General features: G+C 38.2%; 5 protein-coding genes across 6 annotated transcripts in view; 4 read left to right on the top strand and 1 right to left on the bottom strand.

Moving 5' to 3' along the window:
- LOC144960241 (NXPE family member 4-like) overlaps positions 1-22500 on the bottom strand; it is a 384922-nt gene that overhangs the window by 96326 nt on the left and 266096 nt on the right. The window lies entirely within an intron of this gene.
- Positions 688-2704, top strand: LOC144960531 (uncharacterized). The gene is made up of 3 exons (XM_078893722.1): positions 688-766; positions 1726-1934; positions 2548-2704. The coding sequence occupies exons 1-3, from the start codon at positions 700-702 to the stop codon at positions 2632-2634; spliced, it is 363 nt and encodes a 120-aa protein (XP_078749848.1). The 5' UTR covers positions 688-699; the 3' UTR covers positions 2635-2704.
- Positions 4271-5946, top strand: LOC144960529 (uncharacterized). The gene has a single exon (XM_078893719.1). The coding sequence runs from the start codon at positions 4432-4434 to the stop codon at positions 5944-5946; it is 1515 nt and encodes a 504-aa protein (XP_078749845.1). The 5' UTR covers positions 4271-4431.
- LOC144960530 (complement C1q tumor necrosis factor-related protein 3-like) lies at positions 4542-10429 on the top strand. The gene is made up of 3 exons (XM_078893721.1): positions 4542-6765; positions 7519-7704; positions 9370-10429. Exons 1-3 carry the CDS (start codon positions 6723-6725, stop codon positions 9585-9587), a joined length of 447 nt encoding a protein of 148 aa, XP_078749847.1. The 5' UTR covers positions 4542-6722; the 3' UTR covers positions 9588-10429.
- LOC144960509 (uncharacterized) overlaps positions 18296-22500 on the top strand; it is a 13124-nt gene continuing 8919 nt past the window's right edge. Inside the window, exons 1-2 of the mRNA XM_078893688.1 lie at positions 18296-18368; positions 21916-22230. Of these exons, the coding sequence (XP_078749814.1) occupies positions 22119-22230 (112 nt within the window). The 5' untranslated portion in view covers positions 18296-18368; positions 21916-22118. The remainder of the gene's footprint in view (positions 18369-21915; positions 22231-22500) is intronic.

The raw sequence follows: 22500 nt of genomic DNA, 5'->3' as shown, positions 1-22500 counted from the left end.
TATTTGTTCGTGTTGAACCAGATGCTAAAAAGTCAAATTATAGTTAAACTGGTCAAAAATATAAAACGTTGGTATTTACCACAGTAAAATATGATATTCCTTCTCCTCTATAAAGCATATACACTCAAATTAAGCATGATATTTCTGGCTACAAATTCCATTTTCAGCATCTTAATCATCCCGACTTAATACCGTTTTGAGCCGAGGGGTCACATATATGCAGGTCTGACATCTAAACCCTGTTATGGGCCTAGTTGTACACTCTTGTAATGGACAAAATTTTGCGTCATTTTCTGTGATTTCCATTACAACAAGGAATAATTCTCCATTACGAATTGGGTTATCAGACCTTCTAATAAGTCCACGTAGAATTTTTCTCCAATTTGTGACTCAACGTCTCCGAACGGTATTATATCGGGATGGACCAGATGCTAAAAAAGTCAAATTAAAGTTAAACTGGTCAAATATATGAACTATTGGTATTCAGCAACCTGAAATATGGTATTCGTTCTCCTCAATAAAACATACAAACTCAACAGAAGTCTGATATTTCTGGCTACGAATTCCATTTTCGACATCTTAATCATCCCCACTTAATACCGTTTTGAGACGAGGGGTCATATATTTCCTCGTGATTATAATAAATACATTAATATATTGCAGGCACGAGGCTTGATGGCAGGTCGTCCAATTACCAGTATGAGGTCTCCATATAGATTTGGTGCATTCCTCTTCACTGTTTTTTTCTGGTGGAATTTTGAACTTGGTAAGTATGTAGTATTTTTTAATGAGCTTTTATATAGCGCAATATCCACTAAACGTGCTCAAAACGCTTTACAAGGGGTCCCTAGCCAAAAGCAACACTTAACATGTAGGACTGGACATGACGCTTGTTAGGCGATATTACAATTTAATTATTTTTTTGTCGTTGTTAACAGCCAGGTACTTATTTTACACCTAAGTACGGCTCAACTATGCGTTGAGCAAGGCTGGAAGCTAGGACCTTCCGTTCCGAAAGCGAATGTCATACCACAAGACCAGATAGCCGCACTGTGTTTGAATATATGACAAGTGATGGAATATCACACAGAGGACAGATGATGCGACCGAGGCGTCCCAATCGTATCACTTGTATGCGAAAGGCGGCAAGTCAAACCAGTCAACAATATCAGTCGGACATACCTAGTACTACGAACATTTCGTACAAATACGAAATTTGGCTCCAGCTACAGAACTGCATTCATTCGCCTCTTTGACGCAATAAATCTTGTTGAAAAAGGTCGTTTAGTTCCTTGATTGTTTTAAAACGAATTTGGAGCATTATTGGAGCGTGCTGAGTGGAAATAAGTTATTTGTAAGCTATTTAAGGTGACTTTTTTTTCCCTTGAAAACTACGATTTTTTTTAAATTTCAAGTAGGCAACTCTTCAATAATCATCTTATTCCATTTGTGACCCTCCGTCTCAAAACGGTATAATGTCGGGATGATTCAGACCCCAAAAAGTGAATTTAGAGAGAGATTGATGAGAAATTGGAGCTTAGAAGTTTTTGCAATGCAAGAAATAGTCTTTATACTCCACCATAACGTACAGAAATTAAACCCAAGTTGGATATTTGTGGCTATGAATTCAATTTCCCTTACCGAATGGATCCCGACATAATACCGAATTGATACGGTGGGTCACATTTTAAGGTAATCTTCGAATTTTAATTTTTTTTTCCAAAGTTTCCTCCATCAAGATTGAGATAAACCCGGATGTTTACAAAGGAGTGGTCCCTGGTGACGTCAATATTTCGTGTGTTCAAGACCACGCTTCCGGCAAGGTCAAGGACATCATAGTGATTGAGGTTTCCAAAGATGGCGGGAAACCCATAGTTGTTTTACGACAAAATTCTCAAGTCTCGCTCAGCGCGGGAATAAATTCCAGAATCCAGGTATGCGTGAGGAAGAAATCCCGTAAGATCCTTGGTGTAGCATCTTTTTCAATTAGTATTTTCACTGTGGATCTTTTGTCATGGGTTTATTAATTCAAATTATTAATATATAGTAGCATTTTAAAACTCTAGAGCAAACCTTGATAGATGGGCAAAAGTTTGAAATTTCCTAACATAACCATTGTTTTGGTTATCCGCCGCCATTTTGTCGTTGAATTTAAAAGGTAGTACAAAGCAGTCCTAGGGTTTTTTTTTTTGGGTTTGGTTTTTTTTTCGATTAGTTGGTTATAAGTCTTACTAAAGGTCCGATGGTTTTTATTTTTCTTATTTGGGTTAGTTAAAAGTTAATAAGTTGGGTTTCTTTTTGGTTTTTCTTAAGGTTAGTTAGAAGAATACTTGGGTTGTTTCCCTTAGACCGAAATGATACTCATTTTACACCTGAGTACACTCAGCGAATGTGAGTAAAGAGCCTTTTCCATGGACTCAAAAATGCGCCGAGCTAGGCTCGACTTCAGGACCTTCTGATCCGAAAGCGAGTGCCTTCCAACTAGACCACACAGCCGCATTGTTAAAACAGCGAATCACAAATATAATTTCTGATTGACACCCTCAGGCATACGGACTGATAGACGTAACCAGTAACAAGAGCTACCTTCGACTGACACTAACTCAACCTTTGAAAGGCGATTCTGGCAACTAGACCTGTTTGATGTATTACCTTCAGTCATCTGGGATTCTACAGGAGGACAGAGCCAGTGGAAATCTCACAGTGGAACGTGAGACACTAATAACTTCTTCTTTTTTAATAAGAAAGACACATTATTATAAATATACGATTAATTAATAGATTGATAGATGAATGAATAGAAAAAAAAAAGAATTAATGAATAGATAGGGTTATAAGACTACTTGGGTTATTTCCCTTAGAACGAAAAGCTTACGGAAGGCCTCCCGTGTGTGACTCTTAGCCCTTGTAAATTCTAGAATCCAGTTATGTGTCACTCTTAGCAATTGTAAACTCTGACTATTCATATTGAGCCAAAGTTCCATTTCATAAAGCAGATAAAATGCATACTTAGATAATGAATGAATGGATAGAGATCTGAAAGAACAATAGAAAAACTAAATATTCAGATAAATTGATAACTGAAATCTCTTAGACTCATATTACGTCTGAAATTTATTATCATTAGTATTATTATCATCACTATTATCAACATCGTCATCATCATAATCATCATCTTCACCATCATCTTCATCATCATCTTCATTATCATCATCATCAGCTGCAGCAACAGCAGCAACCTCAATCTTATTACTATTATTATTATTATTATTATTATTAGTATTATTATTATTATTATTATTATTATTATTATTATTATTATTATTATAGTAGTAGTAGTAGTAGTAGTAGTAGTAGTAGTTTGTAGTAGTAGTAGTAGTAGTAGTAGTAGTAGTAGTAGTAGCAGGAGGAGGAGGGGTAGTAGTAGTAGTAGTAGTAGTAGTAGTAGTAGTAGTAGTAGTAGTAGTAGTAGTAGTAGTAGTAGTAGTAGTAGTAGTAGTAGTAGTAGTAGTAATAATAATAATAATAATAGATCTTTATTGTCCACAAATATGGCAATTTGTCATTTAGTTACACTTGTCATAACGTTATATGATAACTATAACATTGAACAGACACCTCTCTCTCTCTCTCTCTCTCTCTCTCTCTCCTCTCCTCTCTCCTCTCTCTCTCTCTCTCTCTTTCCTCTCTACTATTATCATTATTATTATTATTATTATTATTATTATTATTATTATTAGTAGTAGTGTAGTAGTAGTAGTAGTAGTAGTAGTAGTAGTAGTAGTAGTAAGTAGTAGTAGTAGTAGCAGCAGTAGTAGTGGTAGTAGTAGTAGTAGTAGTAGTAGTAGTAGTAGTAGTAGTAGTAGTAGTAGTAGTAGTAGTAGTAGTAGTAGTAGTAGTAGTAGTAGTAGTAGTAGTAGTAGTAGTAGTAGTAGTAGTAGTAGTAGTAGTAGTAGTAGTAGTAGTAGTATTACTATTATTATTATTATTATTATTATTATTATTATTATTATTATTATTATTATTATTATTATTATTATTATTATTATTATTATTATTGTTATTATTATTATTATTGTTATTATTATTATTATTATTATTATTATTATTATTATTATTATTATTATTATCATTATTATTAACATCATCATCATTATTATTATTATTTATATTACTATGATTATCATTGTAAATATCAAATTTCCTAATCCCAATGCAATCCTCCACCCTACTCCCACCCCCACCCCTTTATTGTGTGTTTCAGATCGTGACCTTACAAGTGTCGTGATGTACCTACTGGATTGAGTCTCGACGCTAGAAGATCAGCTAATCAACACCAACAACACATCAATCGATCAGAGACGCAAACTTGACACATTAGAAGGTCAACTACTCGACAAAAAGGATTCCCTATCCAATCAAACAAACGCGATGACGAATCAAGGAAGAAAACTCGACTCAATAGAAAGTCAAATAAAAAATCAAACTGACGTTACGACAGATCAACGAAACAAAATTAAGGCGTTAGAAAGTGAGATGTTGGACACGAAGGATGAGCTGAGAAACCAAACAACAAATCAGAAAAATAAATTAGACTCATTAAAAAGTGAGTTATTGGACACGCGAGATAAATTTATAAACCAATCAAAGATTGCGAAAAATCAGGATAATAAATTGAACGCTTTGGAAAATGAGTTAAAAGACGTGAAAGATAGATTTTTAAATCGGACAAATTTTCAAAATGATAAAATGAATGCGTTAGAAAGTCAACTTAAAGATACAAGAGATCAGCTTAGAAATGATACTAGAAAGGTCAAATCTCAACAAACAAACATGGATAATTTGGAAAGTCAACTTTTAAATCAAAGCAACACGTTAAATAATCAACAGAACAAAATTGATACATTAGAAAATCAATTTATGGACACAAGCAAACAATTGAAAAACCAAAGCATTGTTGTCCAGAATCAAGATACAAAAATTGGCAAATTGGAAAGTCAAGTTCAAATTCAAAATTCGACAATTCAAATGCAGGAAAATCAAATTAGTAATTTAGGAAATCAATTAAAGACAACGCAGGACAAGTTAATGAACCAAACTGATAAAGTTAACAATCAAAAATCAAAAACTGACGATTTAGAAAGTCAATTCATGAAGCAATACAACAAATCTAAAGATCAAGGAGACAAAATTGACTCGTTGGAAAGTCAATTACTCAACCAAACAAAATTAGTCAAGACTCAGGGAGATGAACTTAATTCACTGAAAGGTCAATTTGCAAATCACAATAATACAATAAACATCCAACAAACCAAAATTGATGAATTAAAAAGTCAATTATCTAAACAAAACAACACGTTAAGTAAACAAGAAAATAATATTAACTCAATAGAAAGTCAATTGAAAAATCAAACCAATAAGGAAAACCAACAGGAAAACAAAATCAACTCTTTCGAAACTCAACTCAAAAATCAAAACATCACAATTACATATCAACAGCTTAAAGTTAACAAGTTAGAAAGTCAACTTACGAACCAGACCAACGAAATAAAGACCCAGGAATACAAGATGAATGCTCTAGAAAACCAGTTAAGAAATCAAAGTAAAGAAGTTGGGAATAATAGACACAACATTGACTTAATTGATAAACTATTAGTAAAGACTGAGGATCAATTAACTAACCAAACAAAGGAATTTAATCGGCATGATGTAAAAATTCAAAAATTAGAAAGTCAACTAATGAACAATACCAACATTGCGAAAAGTCAGCAAAATGAAACTAACAGATTGGAAAGTCAATTGACGGACCTAAATAAAACAATGACGAATAATAAAAATGGAATAAACGATTTAAGTAATCAGTTGACTAACTATAATAATTCAATACAACGTCAAAACAATAAAATTGACAATTTGAAAAGTCAATTAATCGCCATGAATGATTAGTTAAAAAATCAATCAAACGATGCCATAAATCATGGAAATAAATTAAATGCTTTAGAAAGTCAAGTGAAAAACCAAAATAACTCGATCAAAAATCAAAGCAATAAAATTGACTATCTAGAAAGTCAACTCAAAAACCAGAACAATACAGTGTCAGATAACGAAATTAAAATTGAAAATGTGGAAAGTCAACTATTGACAACAAAAAGTCAATTATTGAACCATACGAATGAGATAAACAATCAGAACAAGAAAATGATATCATTGGAAAGTCAATTTAATAATCAAGAAACGAGAGTTAAGGATCAAGGAAGCAAAATTAGCAATTTAGAAAGTCAATTATCGAAGCAGAATAATGCAATGTCTACACAAAATACTAAACTCAATGGATTAGAAAGTCAATTAAAGGACCAAACTAACGCAATGAAAAGTCAAGATACCAAAATCAGCACGTTGGAAAGTCAACTTTAAAACAAAATAACACAGTAAATAATCAGGGAGCAAAACTTAACGCGTTAGAAAGTCAACTAAATAAACAAAACGGTGACGTGAAAAATAACGAAAACAAATTTAATTTCTTACAAAGTCAGTTGACGAATCAGAACATAGCAGTTAAAGATCACGATACAAAGCTAAACACACTGGAGAATGATCTCTCTGCCCAAAGCAATGCTGTGAAAGGACAGGACAACACGATACGTTCTCTGGAGGATCGTCTTCAGAGACAAGAAAATGGATTGAAGAATCAAAGCGAGGCCAACAGATTTCAAGAGAGCAGAATGGACATTTTGGAGAATGCTCTTCACGAACGAAATATAACAGGTAAGTTCGTTTATTGGGAAACTTTCTTGTGGCAAACGAATCGAGTGTGTTGAAATAAGTAATGCACGGTGAGAGTCTTTTCTAAGGACTCAACAACTATGCGCCGAGCGAGGCTCGAACCCAGGACCTTCCAATGCCAAAGAGAGTGCCATACCACAAGATCACAAAGCTTTTACCAGTTTAATATCACTTAGGGTTTTGAAGGCCTATGTATGGTCAGTATTAATATTTGGCTATGAAAGTTGGACAATTACAGAAGATATTGAATGAAACTGCAAGCAGCAGAGATGTAGTTTCTTAGAAGGATGATAAAAATAGCATGGACAGAGAATAAAACTAATGAAAAAGTATTAGAGAAAGCTCAAACTAACAGGTTACTAATTCGTACAATAGGCAAAAGACAAACAATTTTTTCAGGGCACCTAAATCGACATAATTGTATTGAACATCTTGATCTCACATGAAAAATAGAAGATAAAAAGAGTGAAGGTAGACCAAGAAAAACATGTTTGAATAGTTTGAACAGCTGGGTTACAAAGAAATAGAAGAGTAATATTAGTTTTTTTCTGAGGTTATCTGATCAGAGAGATGAATGGCGTACCATGATTGCCGATGTCTGGCACAGAATTGGTACTTGAAGAAGTATCAATTTGACTTGTTATAATTAACAAAGGTTAGGGCTAGGGTTAGGGTTAGGGTTAGGGTTAGGGCTACGGTTCACCTTATAAAAATGAATTTTCTTTCCATCTTCAGATTCCTTCACAACAGCCTTCAGCTACAGCTACAAGAAGAAAGATACATTTCAGGCTGGGGACACAATCCTGTTCAGCAATCCAATTTTAAACATCGGTGATTCCTACGACCCGAAAATCGGTGTGTTTACAGCGCCACGGTCGGGGCTTTACGTCTTCCATCTCGTTGTCATGTCCTACAGCAATAGTAAGTCGGACTTTACGTCTTCCATCTCGTTGTCATGTCCTACAGCAATAGTAAGTCGGGGCTTTACGTCTTCCATCTCGTTGTCATGTCCTACAGCAATAGTAAGTCGGGGCTTTACGTCTTCCATCTCGTTGTCATGTCCTACAGCAATAGTAGGTCGGGGCTTACGTCTCCATCTCGTTGTCATGTCCTACAGCAAAAGTAAGTCGGGCTTTACGTCTTCCATCTCGTTGTCATGTCCTACAGCAATAGTAAGTCGGGGCTTTACGTCTTCCATCTCGTTGTCATGTCCTACAGCAATAGTAGTCGGGGCTTTACGTCTTCCATCTCGTTGTCATGTCCTACAGCAATAGTAAGTCGGGGCTTTACGTCTTCCATCTCGTTGTCATGTCCTACAGCAATAGTAAGTCGGGGCTTTACGTCTTCCATCTCGTTGTCATGTCCTACAGCAATAGTAAGTCGGGGCTTTACGTCTTCCATCTCGTTGTCATGTCCTACAACAATAGTAAGTCGGGGCTTTACGTCTTCCATCTCGTTGTCATGTCCTACAGCAATAGTAAGTCGGGGCTTTACGTCTTCCATCTCGTTGTCATGTCCTACAGCAATAGTAAGTCGTGGCTTTACGTCTTCCACCTCGTTGTCATGTCCTACAGCAATAGTAAGTCGGGGATTTACGTCTTCCATCTCGTTGTCATGTCCTACAGCAATAGTAAGTCGGGGATTTACGTCTTCCATCTCGTTGTCATGTCCTACAGCAATAGTAAGTATTGTGAAAATGATTCACAAAAGGGGGGGGGGAAAGAGTGGTGTTGAAAAACTGGTTCCTATAGATAGGTCGAAGATGACATCACTCAGGTCTTGGTTATTGTTTTTTGCCATCCGCGTTTATGAGTAATGCTCACTGAACTGTATTGCCCCGACTATAAACGTTCATGGATACACACAGTTTTGTGTGTTGGTCCGTTATACTTCCGGATGGCAATGTTATGGGCTTCTTAGCCAAGGGCATACTATCTATTATATCACTGGAAGTGTAAAACCACTCTTACAAGGGATTGAATACATTCTTTGTGTAATTAATCTTTTATCTTCTGGTTTCACAGTGATGGCATCTTATTTTATAATCTAAATATATTATGCTGGTCGTCAATAAAGATCATCCTTCCTCACTCTATTACATCCCGTATTCCAAAGAAACTCCCTATACATTCAACTATTGAAATATTTATGACGCCTTATGTAACTTTTTCATAATTGTGACCCACCGTATCAAAGCGGTATTATGTCGGGATCCACTCGGTAAGGGAAATTGAATTCATAGCCACAAATATCCAACTTGGGTTTAATTTCTGTACGCTATGCTGGAGTATAAAGACTATTTCTTGCATTGCAAAAACACTAAGGTCCAATTTCTCATCATTCTATCTCTTAATTCACTTGTTGGGGTCTGAATCATCCCGACATAATACCGTTTTGAGACGGAGGGTCACAATTATTACTCAGAAAAAAGAAATGGTGTGTATTTTATTTAAACACATACCATCAATACACACATGAACATGAATGCACTCAGCTTACAACTTATGGAGTCTGTTGGGGTTTTTTTTTTGTTTGTGTTTTTGTTCTTGTTGTTTAGTTGATGGTTTGTTTTTTTCTCTCCCCCAGGCCGACTGGACATCCACCTCCAGGTGAACGGACATAAAGTAGCCACGATGTACGCCTACGACAACGTATTCTACGACCAGTCCTCTGTCAGTACAGTGGTGTCCCTGAAGGCAGGCGATGAGGTCAGCCCGGTTGTCTGGTACATGGGCCTAGGAGATATCGCATTCTCGGACGATTTTTATTCGTATTTCACTGGCTACTTACTCAAACTTTTGTAAAGATATTATTTGATAAGCAAAAATATATATATATATCAGCTTCAAATAGAATAAAATTATACAAAACACGGAGCGTTTCGGGCTCAAAACCCTTCTTCGGCCAACAATAACAACAACAACTAAAAATAAACCAATAAAAATTAAACACATTAGCAAAAAGAAAAAATCTCACATGCCAAACATGTCTTTGAAAAGTTGTTTTTTTTTAAAGAAATGTATTGATGTTTCATTGTTTTTTGTTGTTGGCTGAAGAAGGGTTTTGAGCCCGAAACGTTGCATGTTTGGTATAATGTTCTTTTTTTTCTTTTTGGTATCTGTTATATTCATTTTTGTTTATTACTTTTTACAGTCCACAACTTCCAGCAGATTAATATGTATCATTTTGATTCACTAACCCATTGTCACAAAACGGTATTTATTATTCAGTGGCGTAGCGTCCTTGAAGAGAGACGATGTAGTGCCCCCCGTTAGTTTGTTGCATGGGGTTAGGACAACGGGCACTTGTTTGCAGGCCTGATAACCCAATTCCTTATGGGCTAATTATTGTAATCACAATCTCAAAAAGATGACTCAAAATATTATCCTTTTTGCAACAATGTTAAACAAAGTCGATAAGCGGGTTCGGAGGTCAGACCTGCATATATTTACACGTCGGGTTAACGCTCTCTTTACCGATCATTTTCAGTATTTTCCCAAAATTGCAGGCTTACCCAGCAGAAAAATTTATTTTTTAAAACTCAAATAAGCTCTCCACAAAACAACTTTATATTTTTATTAATTAAACAAAGATCATTCCTAAATGTTTGTGATGTACAAAATAAATCTGAAAAAGTAAAAAGAAATGTATATTGTGTCGTAAAAAAAATGTGACGATTTTGCTACAAGTGGTACGGAGAGGGTTAAGAGATATTGCTTTCTCCGACCATTCTTATTCCTATTTCAATAGTTACTCACTCAAATTCTATAAATCCATCGTTATAAAATAGCACTATTCAGTGGCGTACCGTCTTGAAGATGATAAATGTAGTTCTAAGCCTGGCTGGTTGGTTGGTACATGGGGTTAGGGGTATCGCTTTCTCCGAAGATTCGTATTCATATTTGTGACCCTTCGCCTCAAAACGGTATTAAGTCGGGATGGTTAAGATGTTGAAAATTGAATTTATAGCCAGAAATATCAGACTTGTGTTGAGTTTGTATGTTTTATTGAGGAGAATGGATACCATATATTAGGATGCTAATGCCTACAATTTATATGTTTGACCAGTTTAACATTTAATTCGGCTTTTAAGTATCTGGTTCGTTCCGACATAATACCGTTTTGAGACGATGGGTCACATTTCAGGGGGCAGCGTGGCTCAGCGGTACGGTCTTTGCTTCGTACCCGGAAGGAACCGAGTTCGATCACCCACCGATGCACTGTGTGGCCTTGAGCAAGTCACCTCGCCCTAGCTCAATTTGCGACGCTGACTGCGGATAGAGCATGGGCATTTCCAGTCTTCCCTAGGAATAGACCCTAGAGACAAATTTGTCCTTTGGGATGAATAAAGGGAATTAATTTTTTTTTTATTAAAAAAAATATTTCAATGGTTACTTACCTTAACTTGTGTAAATATGTTATTTGTATTTGTCACTCCTCTGTCGTTAAAACGATATTATTCAGTGGCGTAGCGTCCGTGAAGGCAGACGGTGTAGTAGCCCCCGATAGTTCAATACATTGGGTCGGCGATTAGTATTCCTACTTAACTGGTCACTTACCCAATATTTTGTGAATATATATATATATATATATATATATATATATATATATATATATATATATATATATATATATATATATATATATATATATATAGAATACAAATTGTCACTCACATTTTTTGTGGCCGAGACGATTCGTTTCTCTGTCTCTTTACACGTCCTCAGTCGGCTTAATCCTTAGTAATGTCCGCAGAAAATTTGTTACTCCAAACTAATTGCTTGATCTTGGTTTCGTTGTGTAGTGGTGATTAGTGTTGATGTGTATTGGCATTGTTGTGATGTGCTCTCATTGCTTATATTATGAGTGTGTGTGTGTGTATGTGTGTATGTGTGTGTATGTGTGTAGGTGTGTTGTATGTGGTGTGTACATGTGTGTGTGATATTGTTGTTGAATGTGGTTGCGTGGGGAGGCGGGGGGGGAGGGGGGAAGGGGGGAGGAGGCGGAGGGGGGAAGAGGGGGAGGGGGGTATAATGGGGTCGAGAAGGGGAGGGAGGGGGGAGGGTTATTCAAGCTCAAAACGCAAAAGGCCAAATAACCCTCCCCCCCCCCCCCCCCGCCTTTCCGACCCCATTTTACCCCTCCTCCCTCTCTCCCCCCCCCCCCCGCCTCCCCCCTCCCCCCCCCTCCCCCCTTCCCCCCCCCCCGCCTCCACCCTTTCCCCCCCCCTCCCCTCCCCTCCCCCCCCCCCCCCCCCCGGGAAGCGAGGACGAGAGACGCATGCGCACAACCAACATGACGTTCTCTCTCTAATAACTTTCCGACGGTGACGTCACAGACTATGGGTGACGTCCAATCAAGGGACGCTACTCTTCCGCTAATCTCATTCCCTGTCTCAAGTCGGTAAACATACATTTGAGTGTTGATGGTATGTGTTTAAATAAAATACACATCATTTCTTCCGGCTATATCAATCGTACAAATACACAAAAAAAAAAAAATTATAGTTTGAAATGAGAGGACTAGATCTAAATAAATAAAGTGATTTAAAGATTGTAATTATTTTTAGAATTGTGAGATTTTAGTTTGTGTTTCTTTGACCCAATGACCTCAATAGATTATATTATCTAAACTAAATCTAGAGAAGTCTTTTATTCATGGGTTTAGTCTTGTTAAGCTTTTTGCTGGTTTAAAAAAAATGTTTAAAAATTAAAAATTGAGCTTTATATAGCGCAATATCCACTACATGTGGTCAAAGCGATTTACAAGGGGTCCCTGGTCAACAGCAACATTTAACATGTAGGACGGGACATGCCGCCTGTTAGGCGATATTACAATTTTTCGGACAAAGACAACGCTGTTAACAGCCAGGTACTCATTTTACACCCGAGTACGGTGAGAGAAAGTGAGTAAAGAGCCTTTCCAAGGACTCAATTATGCGCCGAGCGCGAGGCCCGAACCCAGGACCTTCCGATCCGAAAGCGAGTGTCATACCACAAGACCACATAGCCGCACGTTTACATTGTGTGATGTCATTTTATTTCCTATTTAGTATTTATTTATTTGCTTAATTATTTTCAGAAATTCAGAAATTAGTGTATGGCAACAATACCCGATATAAATTTGTTACTGCTTTGTGTGCCATCCACGTTTATGAGTAATACGCTTCAATAGTCGTAATGTCACTTCCCTCGTAATGACGTATGGTAACTTAGTAACTGGCTCTAAACAATCGGAACAATGGCGGACGCCGTTTTGAAATATTTCTCCGACGGGCATAAAAGCGTATCCCGAAGAAAAAACAAACATTATCAATCTGATCATGTTTTGACTTTGACACATTCTGAGCACATGACATGTGAAAAGTTCTAGCCAGCATGAAGAATAAAAAGGTTCGATTTTCCTTTTTAAAACCACGATAGCCGCCGTTGCTGGGCGACGTGACATCAGACTATTGAATCCAATTCTCACTAAACTGTATTAACCGGACTATAAACGTTCAATATTACTCCCAGTTTTTGAATGTTGGTCCGTTATACTTCCGGATGGCAATGTTGTGAGCTTCTTGGCCAAGCGCACACTATCTATAGATAGAACGCACTTGGATAAGAAACTGACAACATTGCCATCCGGAAGAATAACGGACCAACACACAAATCTATGTGTAACCTCAAACGTTTAAAGTCTGGATAATACAGTTTAGTGAGAATTGCTCATAAACCCGGATGGCAAAAAAGAAAAGCAAAGACCCGAATGACGTCAACTGCATTCTATCTGTAGATCATCTCCCTTGATCAATAAAGTAATGACAAATAATTGAGCTTTTTTTTAATAGCGCAATATCCACTAAATTTGCTCAAAGCGCTTTACAAGGGTCCCTGGTCAATAGCAACATTTAATATGTAGGATGGGACATGACGCCTGTTAGGCGATATTACAATTTTTCGGACAAAGACAACGCTGTTAACGGCCAGGTACTCATTTTACACCTGAGTACGATGAGAGAATGTGAGTAAAGAGCCTTTTCCAAGGACTCAACTATGCGCCGAGCCCGAAGCTCGAACCCAGGACCTTCCGATCCGAAAGCGAGTGTCATACCACTAGACTACGTAGCCGCACAAAGATCCGTGGAAGAACAACAACATCATTCACCTTTATCATAGTCATGTGTAGTGTGTAAATTTTCATATATAAACAAAGAGAGAGAGCGTGTTTTGAAAGTGGAATGACGCGGGATAAGGTCAGAAATCTTCATGCAAATGTCTGCCGCGGATCCAGTGAGGGCTGCTGCGAGATAACCAAAGTTCCTCGAGGCCAATTTCGACTTTAAAAGTGGCCAAATTATAGAAACTCACCCTGCCAAAAAAAAACTATTTAATGCTCTTTTAAAAAAACGAATCAAATATATGTTTATTGTTGTTGTTATGTTTGCTTGGTTTTTTATTTTTGTTTTGTTTTGTTTTGTTTTTGTTGCGGTATTTTTTTTTGTTTGTTTTTGTTGGGTTTTTTGGGTTATTTGCTTGTTTTTGTTTTGTTTTTGTTTTTTGTTGTTTTTTTTATAGGGGGGGGGTAGTTTTGGTTGTCTGTTTTGATTTTTTTTTTTTTTTTTTTTTTTTTTGGTCTTTTTAGGGGGTTATTTTTTTGGTGTTGCTTTTATTTTTATTTTATTTTTCTTCTTTAAATATTTCTTATTCACTTCAAATGATGCTATGTGTTTAGGTAAAATATTGAAAACATCCGCCAGTCGGATTTAACCTAGCGAAACACAAATCTGTCTGCAACCTTGGACGTTTATAGTCTGATTGATAGAATTTAGTGAGAACTAATCATTAAAATGGCTGTATAAAATCAATTCCAAAGAGCTGAGTGAGGTCAATTTCGTTCCATCTATAGAAGGAACCAAATTGACTTCACTCAGCTCTTTATCATTGTTTTTATAGATAGTATGCGCTTGACAAAGAAACTCATAACATTGCCACCCGGAAGTATAACGGACCGACACACAAAACTGTGTGTATCCATGAACGTTTATGGCCAGGTTAATACAATTCAGTGAGCATTACTCATAAACGCGGATGGCAAAAAACAATAACAAAGACCTGAATGACGTCATCTTCGAGCTATCTATACAGATATTTTGGGAAATTAGTTCTCACTAAATTACTCTATCAATCAGACTATAAATGCTCAACGTTACTCATAGTTTTGTGAGTTGCTACGTTACATCCGGCTGGCGGGTGTTGTGTGTAATTTACCTATACCGACATATCCAGGCTAAATCTACAAGTATAATCTCAACCTTGAAATAATTCCGATATAGATAATATGTGGGATGATTCAGACCCCAAAAAGTGAATTTAGAGATAGAATGATTAGAAATTGGAGCTTAGAAGTTTTTGAAATGCAAGAAATAGTCTTTATACTCCAGCATAACGTACAGAAATTAAACCCAAGTCAGATATTTGTGGCTATGAATTCAATTTCCCTTACCGAGTGGATCCCGACATAATACCGCTTTGATACGGTGGGTCACATATGCGCTTGGCTAAGAAGCTCATAACATTGCCATCCGGAAGTATAACGGACCATAACACAAAACAGTGTATTACCATGAACGTTTATAGTCGGGTTAATACAGTTTGGTGAGAATTACTCATAAACGCGGATGGCATTAAACAATAACAAAGACCTGAGTGACGTCAACTTCGAACTATCTATAGATAGTATGCGCTTGGCTAAGACGCTCACAACATTGCCATCCAGAAGAATAACGGACCAACACACAAAACTATGTGTAACATTGACCGTTGAGAGTCTGGATAATACAGTTTAGTGAGAATCATTCACAAACGCCGATGGCAAAAAACAATAACAAATTTCTGAATGACGTCCATTTTTATTCTATTAAAAAATAGATTGAAGATGACGTCACTCAGGTCTTTATTATTTTTTTTGCCATCCACGTTTATGAGTAATTCTCACTAAACTTTATTAACAAGACTGAAAGTTCATGGTTACACATAGTTTTGTGTGTTGGTCCGTTATACTTCCGGATGGCAATGTTGTGAACTTCTTAGCCAAGCGCATACTATCTATAATAAAAACTAGATTCCTCGTTTAGCCAGTTTTGGCCATGTACGTGTCCATCTGGCAACAACCAACTAGTGCCAGTTCAAGCCCAAAACCGATGACGTAGTTCCCACTTCTCATTGACCCTATTCCTATCACCGAGTTGTGACAAGATTCGTGGATGTAAGTTAATCCAGGGGTCACGATTAAACGGAACCTGGGCTAGTATGCACAAGTTCTAATAAAATTAATAAATAAAATTGAGCTTTATATAGCGCAATATCCACTAAATGTGCTCAAAGCGCTTTACAAGGGGTCCCTGGTCAACAGCAACATTTAACATGTAGGACGGGACATGACGCCTGTTAGGCGATATGACAATTTTTCGGACAAAGGCAACGGTGTTAACGGCCAGGTACTCATTTTACACCTGAGTACGGTCAGAGAATATGAGTAAAGAGCCTTTTCCAAGGACTAATCTATGCGTCGAACGCGAGGCTCGAACCCAGGACCTTCCGATCCGAAAGCGAGTGTCATACCACTAAACCACATAGCCGCACGAAGTTCTTCTGTATGCTGCCCATACTATGTGGCCATAGTTTATTAGTTATATTTCTATTTTATAAAAGCATGTATATAATATATGAAATAATATTGTCCGTGTATGTGGTCTAGTGGTATGACACTCGCTTTCGGATCGGAAGGTCCTGGGTTCGAGCCTCGCTCGGCGCATAGTTGAGTCCTTGGGAAAAGGCTCTTTACTTACATGCTCTCACCGTACTCCGATGAAAAATGAGTACCTGTCCATTAACAGCGTGGTCTCTGTCCGAAAAAAAAATTGTTATATCGCCTAACAGGCGTCATGTCCCGTCTTCCATGTTAAATGTTGCTGTTGGTCAGGGACCCCTTGTAAAGCGCTTCAGCACGTGTAGTGGATATTGCACTATATAAAAGCTCAATTTTTAAAAATAACATTTTGAAAAGTGATTTCTCATTCACCAAACGATAGATAGAATGCTCTTGGCCAAGGAGTTCACAACATTGCCATCCGGAAGTATAACGGACCAACACACAAACTCTGTGTAACCATGAACTTTTATAGTCTGGTTAATACAGTTTAGTGAGAACAACTCACAAACGCGGATGGCAAAAACAATAACAAAGGCCTGAGTGACGTCATCTGCATTCTATCTATAGATTTCATCGGTTGATAGGGAATGAGATTAGCGGAAGAGTAGCGTCCCTTGATTGGACGTAAACTTACAGAGAGAACGTCAATTTGGTTTTGAAGTGTCTCAAGCCGCTTTCACCGGAAGCGAGGACGAGAGACGCATGCGCACAACCAACATGACGTTCTCTCTCTAATAACTTTTCCGCACGGTGACGTCACAGACTATGGGTAACGTCCAATCAAGGGAAGCTACTCTTCCGCTAATCTCATTCCTTATAGATAGTATGCGCTTGGCTAAGAAGCTCATAACATTGTCATCCGGAAGTATAACGGACCAACACACAAAACTGTGTGTATCCATGAACGTTTATAGTCAGGTTAATACAGTTCAGTGAGCATTACTCATAAACGTGGATGGCAAAAAACAATAACAAAGACATGAGTGACGTCATCTTCGAACTGTCTATAAGAGAGATCCATGGGCAATGCTATGTTGACGTTCTCTCTCTAATAACTTTTCCGCCGGTGATGTCACAGACTATGGGTAACGTCCAATCAAGGGACGCTACTCTTCCGCTAATCTCATTCCCTATAAGAGAGATCCATGAGCAATGCTATGTTGACGTTCTCTCTGTAAGGACATGTATGTACTACCGATATACCCACGCTGTGCTGACAGACCCACGCTGTGCCGACAGACCCACGCTGTGCCTACAGACCCACTCTGTGCCGACAGACCCACTCTGTGCCTACAGGCCCACGCTGTGCTGACAGACCCACGCTGTGCCGACAGACCCACGCTGTGCCAACAGACCCACGCTGTGCCGACAGACCCACTCTGTGCCTACAGACCCACGCTGTGCCGACAGACCCACGCTGTGCCGACAGACCCACGCTGTGCCGACAGACCCACTCTGTGCCGACTGACCTACCCACGCTGTGCCAACAGACCCACGCTGTGCCAACGGACCCACGCTGTGCCGACAGACCCACGATGTGCTGACAGACCCACGATGTGCCGACAGACCCACGCTGTGCCGACAGACCCACGCTGTGCCAACAGACCCACGCTGTGCCGACACACCCACGATGTGCTGACAGACCCACGATGTGCCGACAGACCCACGCTGTGCCGACAGACCCACGCTGTGCCTACAGACCCACGATGTGCCGACAGACCCACGCTGTGCCTACAGACCCACGCTGTGCCGACAGATCCCGAGTTACATCAATGACTGTAAACTCAGCCTTAAAATTATTCCGATAGACAAAGAAAGGCCAGTCAGATTTCAACTTTTTGTCCTCGGCGTGTCATGTTTTGGATTTTAATCCATACTTTTTCTTTGTGAGGATTCTTTCTTTCTTTATTTTTTAAAAAAAAAGTGATCCCAGTTCAAGAATTTATCTTAACATATTGTACATATAATGAAGTTGATGTCACTCGGGTCTTTGTTGTTTTTTTTGCGATCCGCGTTTATGAGTAACTCTCACGAAACTGTATTATCCAGACTATAAAAGTTCATGGTTACACACTTTTTGTATGTTGGTCCGTTATACTTCCGGATGGCAATGTTGTGAACTTCTCAGCCATATTATAGTATGCATTTGGCTAAAAAATCTCACAACATTGCCATCCGGAAGTATAATGGACGATCACGCAAAACTATGTGTAACCTTGAACGTTTTTATAGTCTGGATAATACAGTTTACTGATAATTACTCATATCATAAGCGTGGATGGCAAAAAGAAATAACAAAAACCTGAGTGACGTCAACTTCGTTCTATCTATATAGATAGTATGCGCTTGCCTAAGAAATTCACAACATTGCCATCCGGAAGTATACCGGAACAACACACAAAACTATGTGTAGCCTTCAACGTTTACAGTCTGGTTAATACAGTTTAGTGAGAATTACTCACAAACATGGATGCCAAAAATAATAGCAAAGACCCGAGTGACGTCAACTTCGTTCTATCTATAATCAGACAGGTTGATTCAATAGTCAGTTTGTTTTGTTTTTTTTGTTTTTTTTTTTTTGTTTTGTTTTTATATTTGCCATCCATGTTTATGAGTACTTCTCACCAAACTGCATTAACCAGACTACTATAAACGTTCAAGCTTACACATAGTTTTGTGTGTTGGTCCGTTATACTCCCGGGTGGCAATGTTGTGAGTTTCTTAGCCAAGCGCATACTATCTGTATAATGTGAAAGTAGTCGTTTAGAGCCAGTCGGCCCTTGGAGCAGGAGTGTATCCCGGTTTCTATGACGTGAAATGGACAATAGTAATTTCTTGCTAGAATGTCGATAGGACGCTAGTGTATTACAAATTACTTTCCACCAGATCCAACAGACCCAGCTACTCAATCACTGTTGGATGGACATGGGGTAGGCGGGATGGGGGGGGGGGAGGTTGAAAATCTCTCCCAGCCTTCACCTTGGATCGGTCTTGGTCCTTTTGTGTATAAAGCGAGTGCTCTATCAATTAAGCTATCGAGACCGCCCATAATATACTGGTGTATTCTTTTTAAATTTACAGTATTTATTTTTTTCCCAAGGTATGAGAATACGGTGATATAGATAGAATGCGCTTGGCCAAGGAGTTCACAACATTGCCATCCGGAAGTATAACGGACCAACACACAAACTCTGTGTAACCATGAACTTTTATAATCTGGTTAATACAGTTTAGTGAGAACAACTCACAAACGCGGATGGCAAAAACAATAACAAAGGCCTGAGTGACGTCATCTGCATACTATCTATATTACTATTTTTTGTAAAGCGCCTTGAGAAAATTTAGTGGATATTGAGTTCTAGTTATTTGGGTTTTTTTTTTTTTGTTTGTTTTTTGTTTTTGTTTTTTTTGTTTTTTGTTTTTTTTGTTTTTTTTTGCTTGTTATTTTTTTTTTTGTTTTTTTTTTTTTTGCTTGTTTTTTTTTTCCTTTTTGTTTGTTTGTTTGTTTGTTTGTTTATTTATTTATTTATTTATTTATTTATCTATTTATTTATTTATTTGTTTACTTTAAACCGAAATGGGTAATTGTATGAACCCTATGAATAAACCCGTAGAATTGTCATTTCGGCTCTCATGTCAATATTAACTATAGGGAATGAGATTAGCGGAAGAGTAGCGTCCCTCGATTGGACGTCACCGGCGGAAAAGTTATTAGAGAGAGAACGTCATGTTGGTTGTGCGCATGCGTCTCTCGTCCTCGCTTCCGGTGAAAGCGGCATGAGACACTCCACCGAAAGCGAGGACGAGAGAGACGCATGCGCAAAACCAATTTGACGTTCTCTCTGTAAGGTGACGTCCAATCAAGGGACGCTACTCTTCCGCTAATCTCATTCCCTATAAAATCCCTATTTTCCCACCCCTCTCCCTAAATAGTAACGCGTAATGATATCAAGTTTACAAAAATAATTTTTGGCGTCGGAATATCAAGCGTTAAAAAAGTTCACTAAAATTCAATTTTTGAAAAAAAGAAGTAGGCCTACCATTTAAATAGTTTTGAAAATGTCTTTTACTCAGAGATAACGAAATCAGAAAGTCTGAGGGGTAGATAAATAAAAGATTTTTTACACCCTTGCGTTTTGGAATTCGAACTCTGTTCCCAACGCGCATTCGCAATGTCGTGCAGCGGTTGGGAACACGCCCGGAATATTCTTCAACAGTCGTGACGTCACTTCCCTCGTAATGACACATGGTAACTTAGTAACTGGCTCTAAACTATCGGAACAATGGCGGACGACCTTATGAAATATTTCTCCGACGACAATAAAAGCTTATCCAGAGGGGTAAAAAAAACATTATAAATCTTATCATGTTTTGACTTTTACACATTCTGATCACAAGACATGAAAAGTTCTAGCCAGCATGAAGAATAGAAAGTACCGATTTTCTTTGTTTAAAACCACGATGGCCGCCGTTGCTGGGTGACGTGAGATCAGACTATTGAATCCGATTCCAAATAGCAAGAGAGCAAGAATCGTATAGCTTACATCTTATTCAACTCTAATTGATACCTGTCTTGAGGTAATCCGTCACATTTGTGACCCACCGTATCAAAATGGTATTATGTCGGGATGCTTCAGACCCCAAAAAGTGAATTTAGAGATAGAATGATAAGAAATTGGAGCTTAGAAGTTTATGCAATGCAAGAAATAGTCTTTATACTCCATCATAACGTACAGAAATTAAACCCAAGTTGGATATTTGTGGCTATGAATTCAATTTCCCTGACCGAGTGGATCCCGACATAATACCGCTTTGATACGGTGGGTCACATTTAGGGGCCAGCGTGGCTCGGCGGTGCGGGTCTTTGTTTCCCTACCCGAAAGGTACCGAGTTCGATCGCCCTCCGCTGCACTATGTAGCCATTTAACAAGTCACCTCGCCCTAGTTCAATTTGCGGCGTTACACTGCGGCTGCCGCCTGGGTTATTTCAGTCTTGCCTAGGATTAGAACCTAGAGAAAAATTCCCCCTATGGGATGAATTAAGTGAATTTTATTTAATGTGCGGCTATGTGATCTTGTGGTATGACACTCGGTTTCTGATTGGAAGGTCCAGGGTTCGAGCCTCGCTCGGCGCATAGTTGAGTCCTTGGAGAAGGCTCTTTACTCACATTCTCTCATCATCCTCAGGTGTAAAATGAGTACCTGGCCGTTAACAGCATTGCCTCTGTCCGAAATAATATTGTAATATCGCCTTACAGGCGTCATGTCCCGTCCTACGTGTTAAATGTTGCTGTTGGCTAGAAACCCCTTGTAAAGCGCTTTGAACACGTTTAGTGGTTATTGCGCGATATAACAGCTCAATAAAAGCTCAATATTTAATGCCTTTCTTTTTTTGTCTTCTTCTGACATGAAACAAAACCCAACCAAAATAAGACACTCGTGATGTCGCCTTAAAATGAATGGATCCGAAAAGCAACACGTTTACACATCGTAGCGTAGGAACACAACAAGAAACCAACCGGACAAAAGTACGTACGTGAAGACCTCGGCATTGTCATAATAATCATAGGAATAAAAATATATAGTCTTCTACAATCTGATTGGATAAGAGAAGCTACGTCGTCACACAAGCAAAGATGATCTTCCAAAATGGACCAATCGTCATGAGATATTTATGGACAGTGTTGCTATTTTTAGCGCATGGAATCCCTTCAGAAGGACGAGCTGCAGGAAATCCTCACAGAAATGGTAGGCAGTGGAAATTTTGTTTATTTCTTTGTTTGTTTTACCTGATTTTTTGTTTGTTTGGTTGGTTGGTTTGGTTTGCGTAATGTTATATTTGTATGTTTGTGCGTTTGTTTGTTTGTTTGTGGTTTTTGCTGTTTGATTCTCTGATTTTGTGGTATGACGGAGGTGTACTTATTTGTAGGTCTGATAACCCAATTCATTATAGAATAATGGTTGTAATGCTCTCTCAAAACAATGACGTAAAATATTGTCCAATACAACAATGTTAAA

This window comes from Berghia stephanieae, chromosome 15 (genome assembly GCF_034508935.2).
Source record: "Berghia stephanieae isolate SIO BIC M18660-M18661 chromosome 15, UCSD_Bste_1.3, whole genome shotgun sequence".
NCBI classification, from domain to species: Eukaryota; Metazoa; Mollusca; class Gastropoda; order Nudibranchia; family Aeolidiidae; genus Berghia; species Berghia stephanieae.
This window is presented reverse-complemented; position numbering and strand designations above follow the sequence as displayed.

Excerpts from the sequence above, each read along its gene's own strand:
- LOC144960531 (XM_078893722.1), top strand. The coding sequence starts at position 700 with ATGAGGTCTCCATATAGATTTGGTGCATTCCTCTTCACTGTTTTTTTC. Across the intron at positions 767-1,725 it reads CTGGTGGAATTTTGAACTTG|TTTCCTCCATCAAGATTGAG; the intron begins GTAAGTATGTAG and ends TTTTTTCCAAAG. Across the intron at positions 1,935-2,547 it reads GAATAAATTCCAGAATCCAG|GCATACGGACTGATAGACGT; the intron begins GTATGCGTGAGG and ends TGACACCCTCAG.
- LOC144960529 (XM_078893719.1), top strand. The coding sequence starts at position 4,432 with ATGACGAATCAAGGAAGAAAACTCGACTCAATAGAAAGTCAAATAAAA.
- LOC144960530 (XM_078893721.1), top strand. The coding sequence starts at position 6,723 with ATGGACATTTTGGAGAATGCTCTTCACGAACGAAATATAACAG. Across the intron at positions 6,766-7,518 it reads TCACGAACGAAATATAACAG|ATTCCTTCACAACAGCCTTC; the intron begins GTAAGTTCGTTT and ends TTCCATCTTCAG. Across the intron at positions 7,705-9,369 it reads TGTCATGTCCTACAGCAATA|GCCGACTGGACATCCACCTC; the intron begins GTAAGTCGGACT and ends TCTCTCCCCCAG.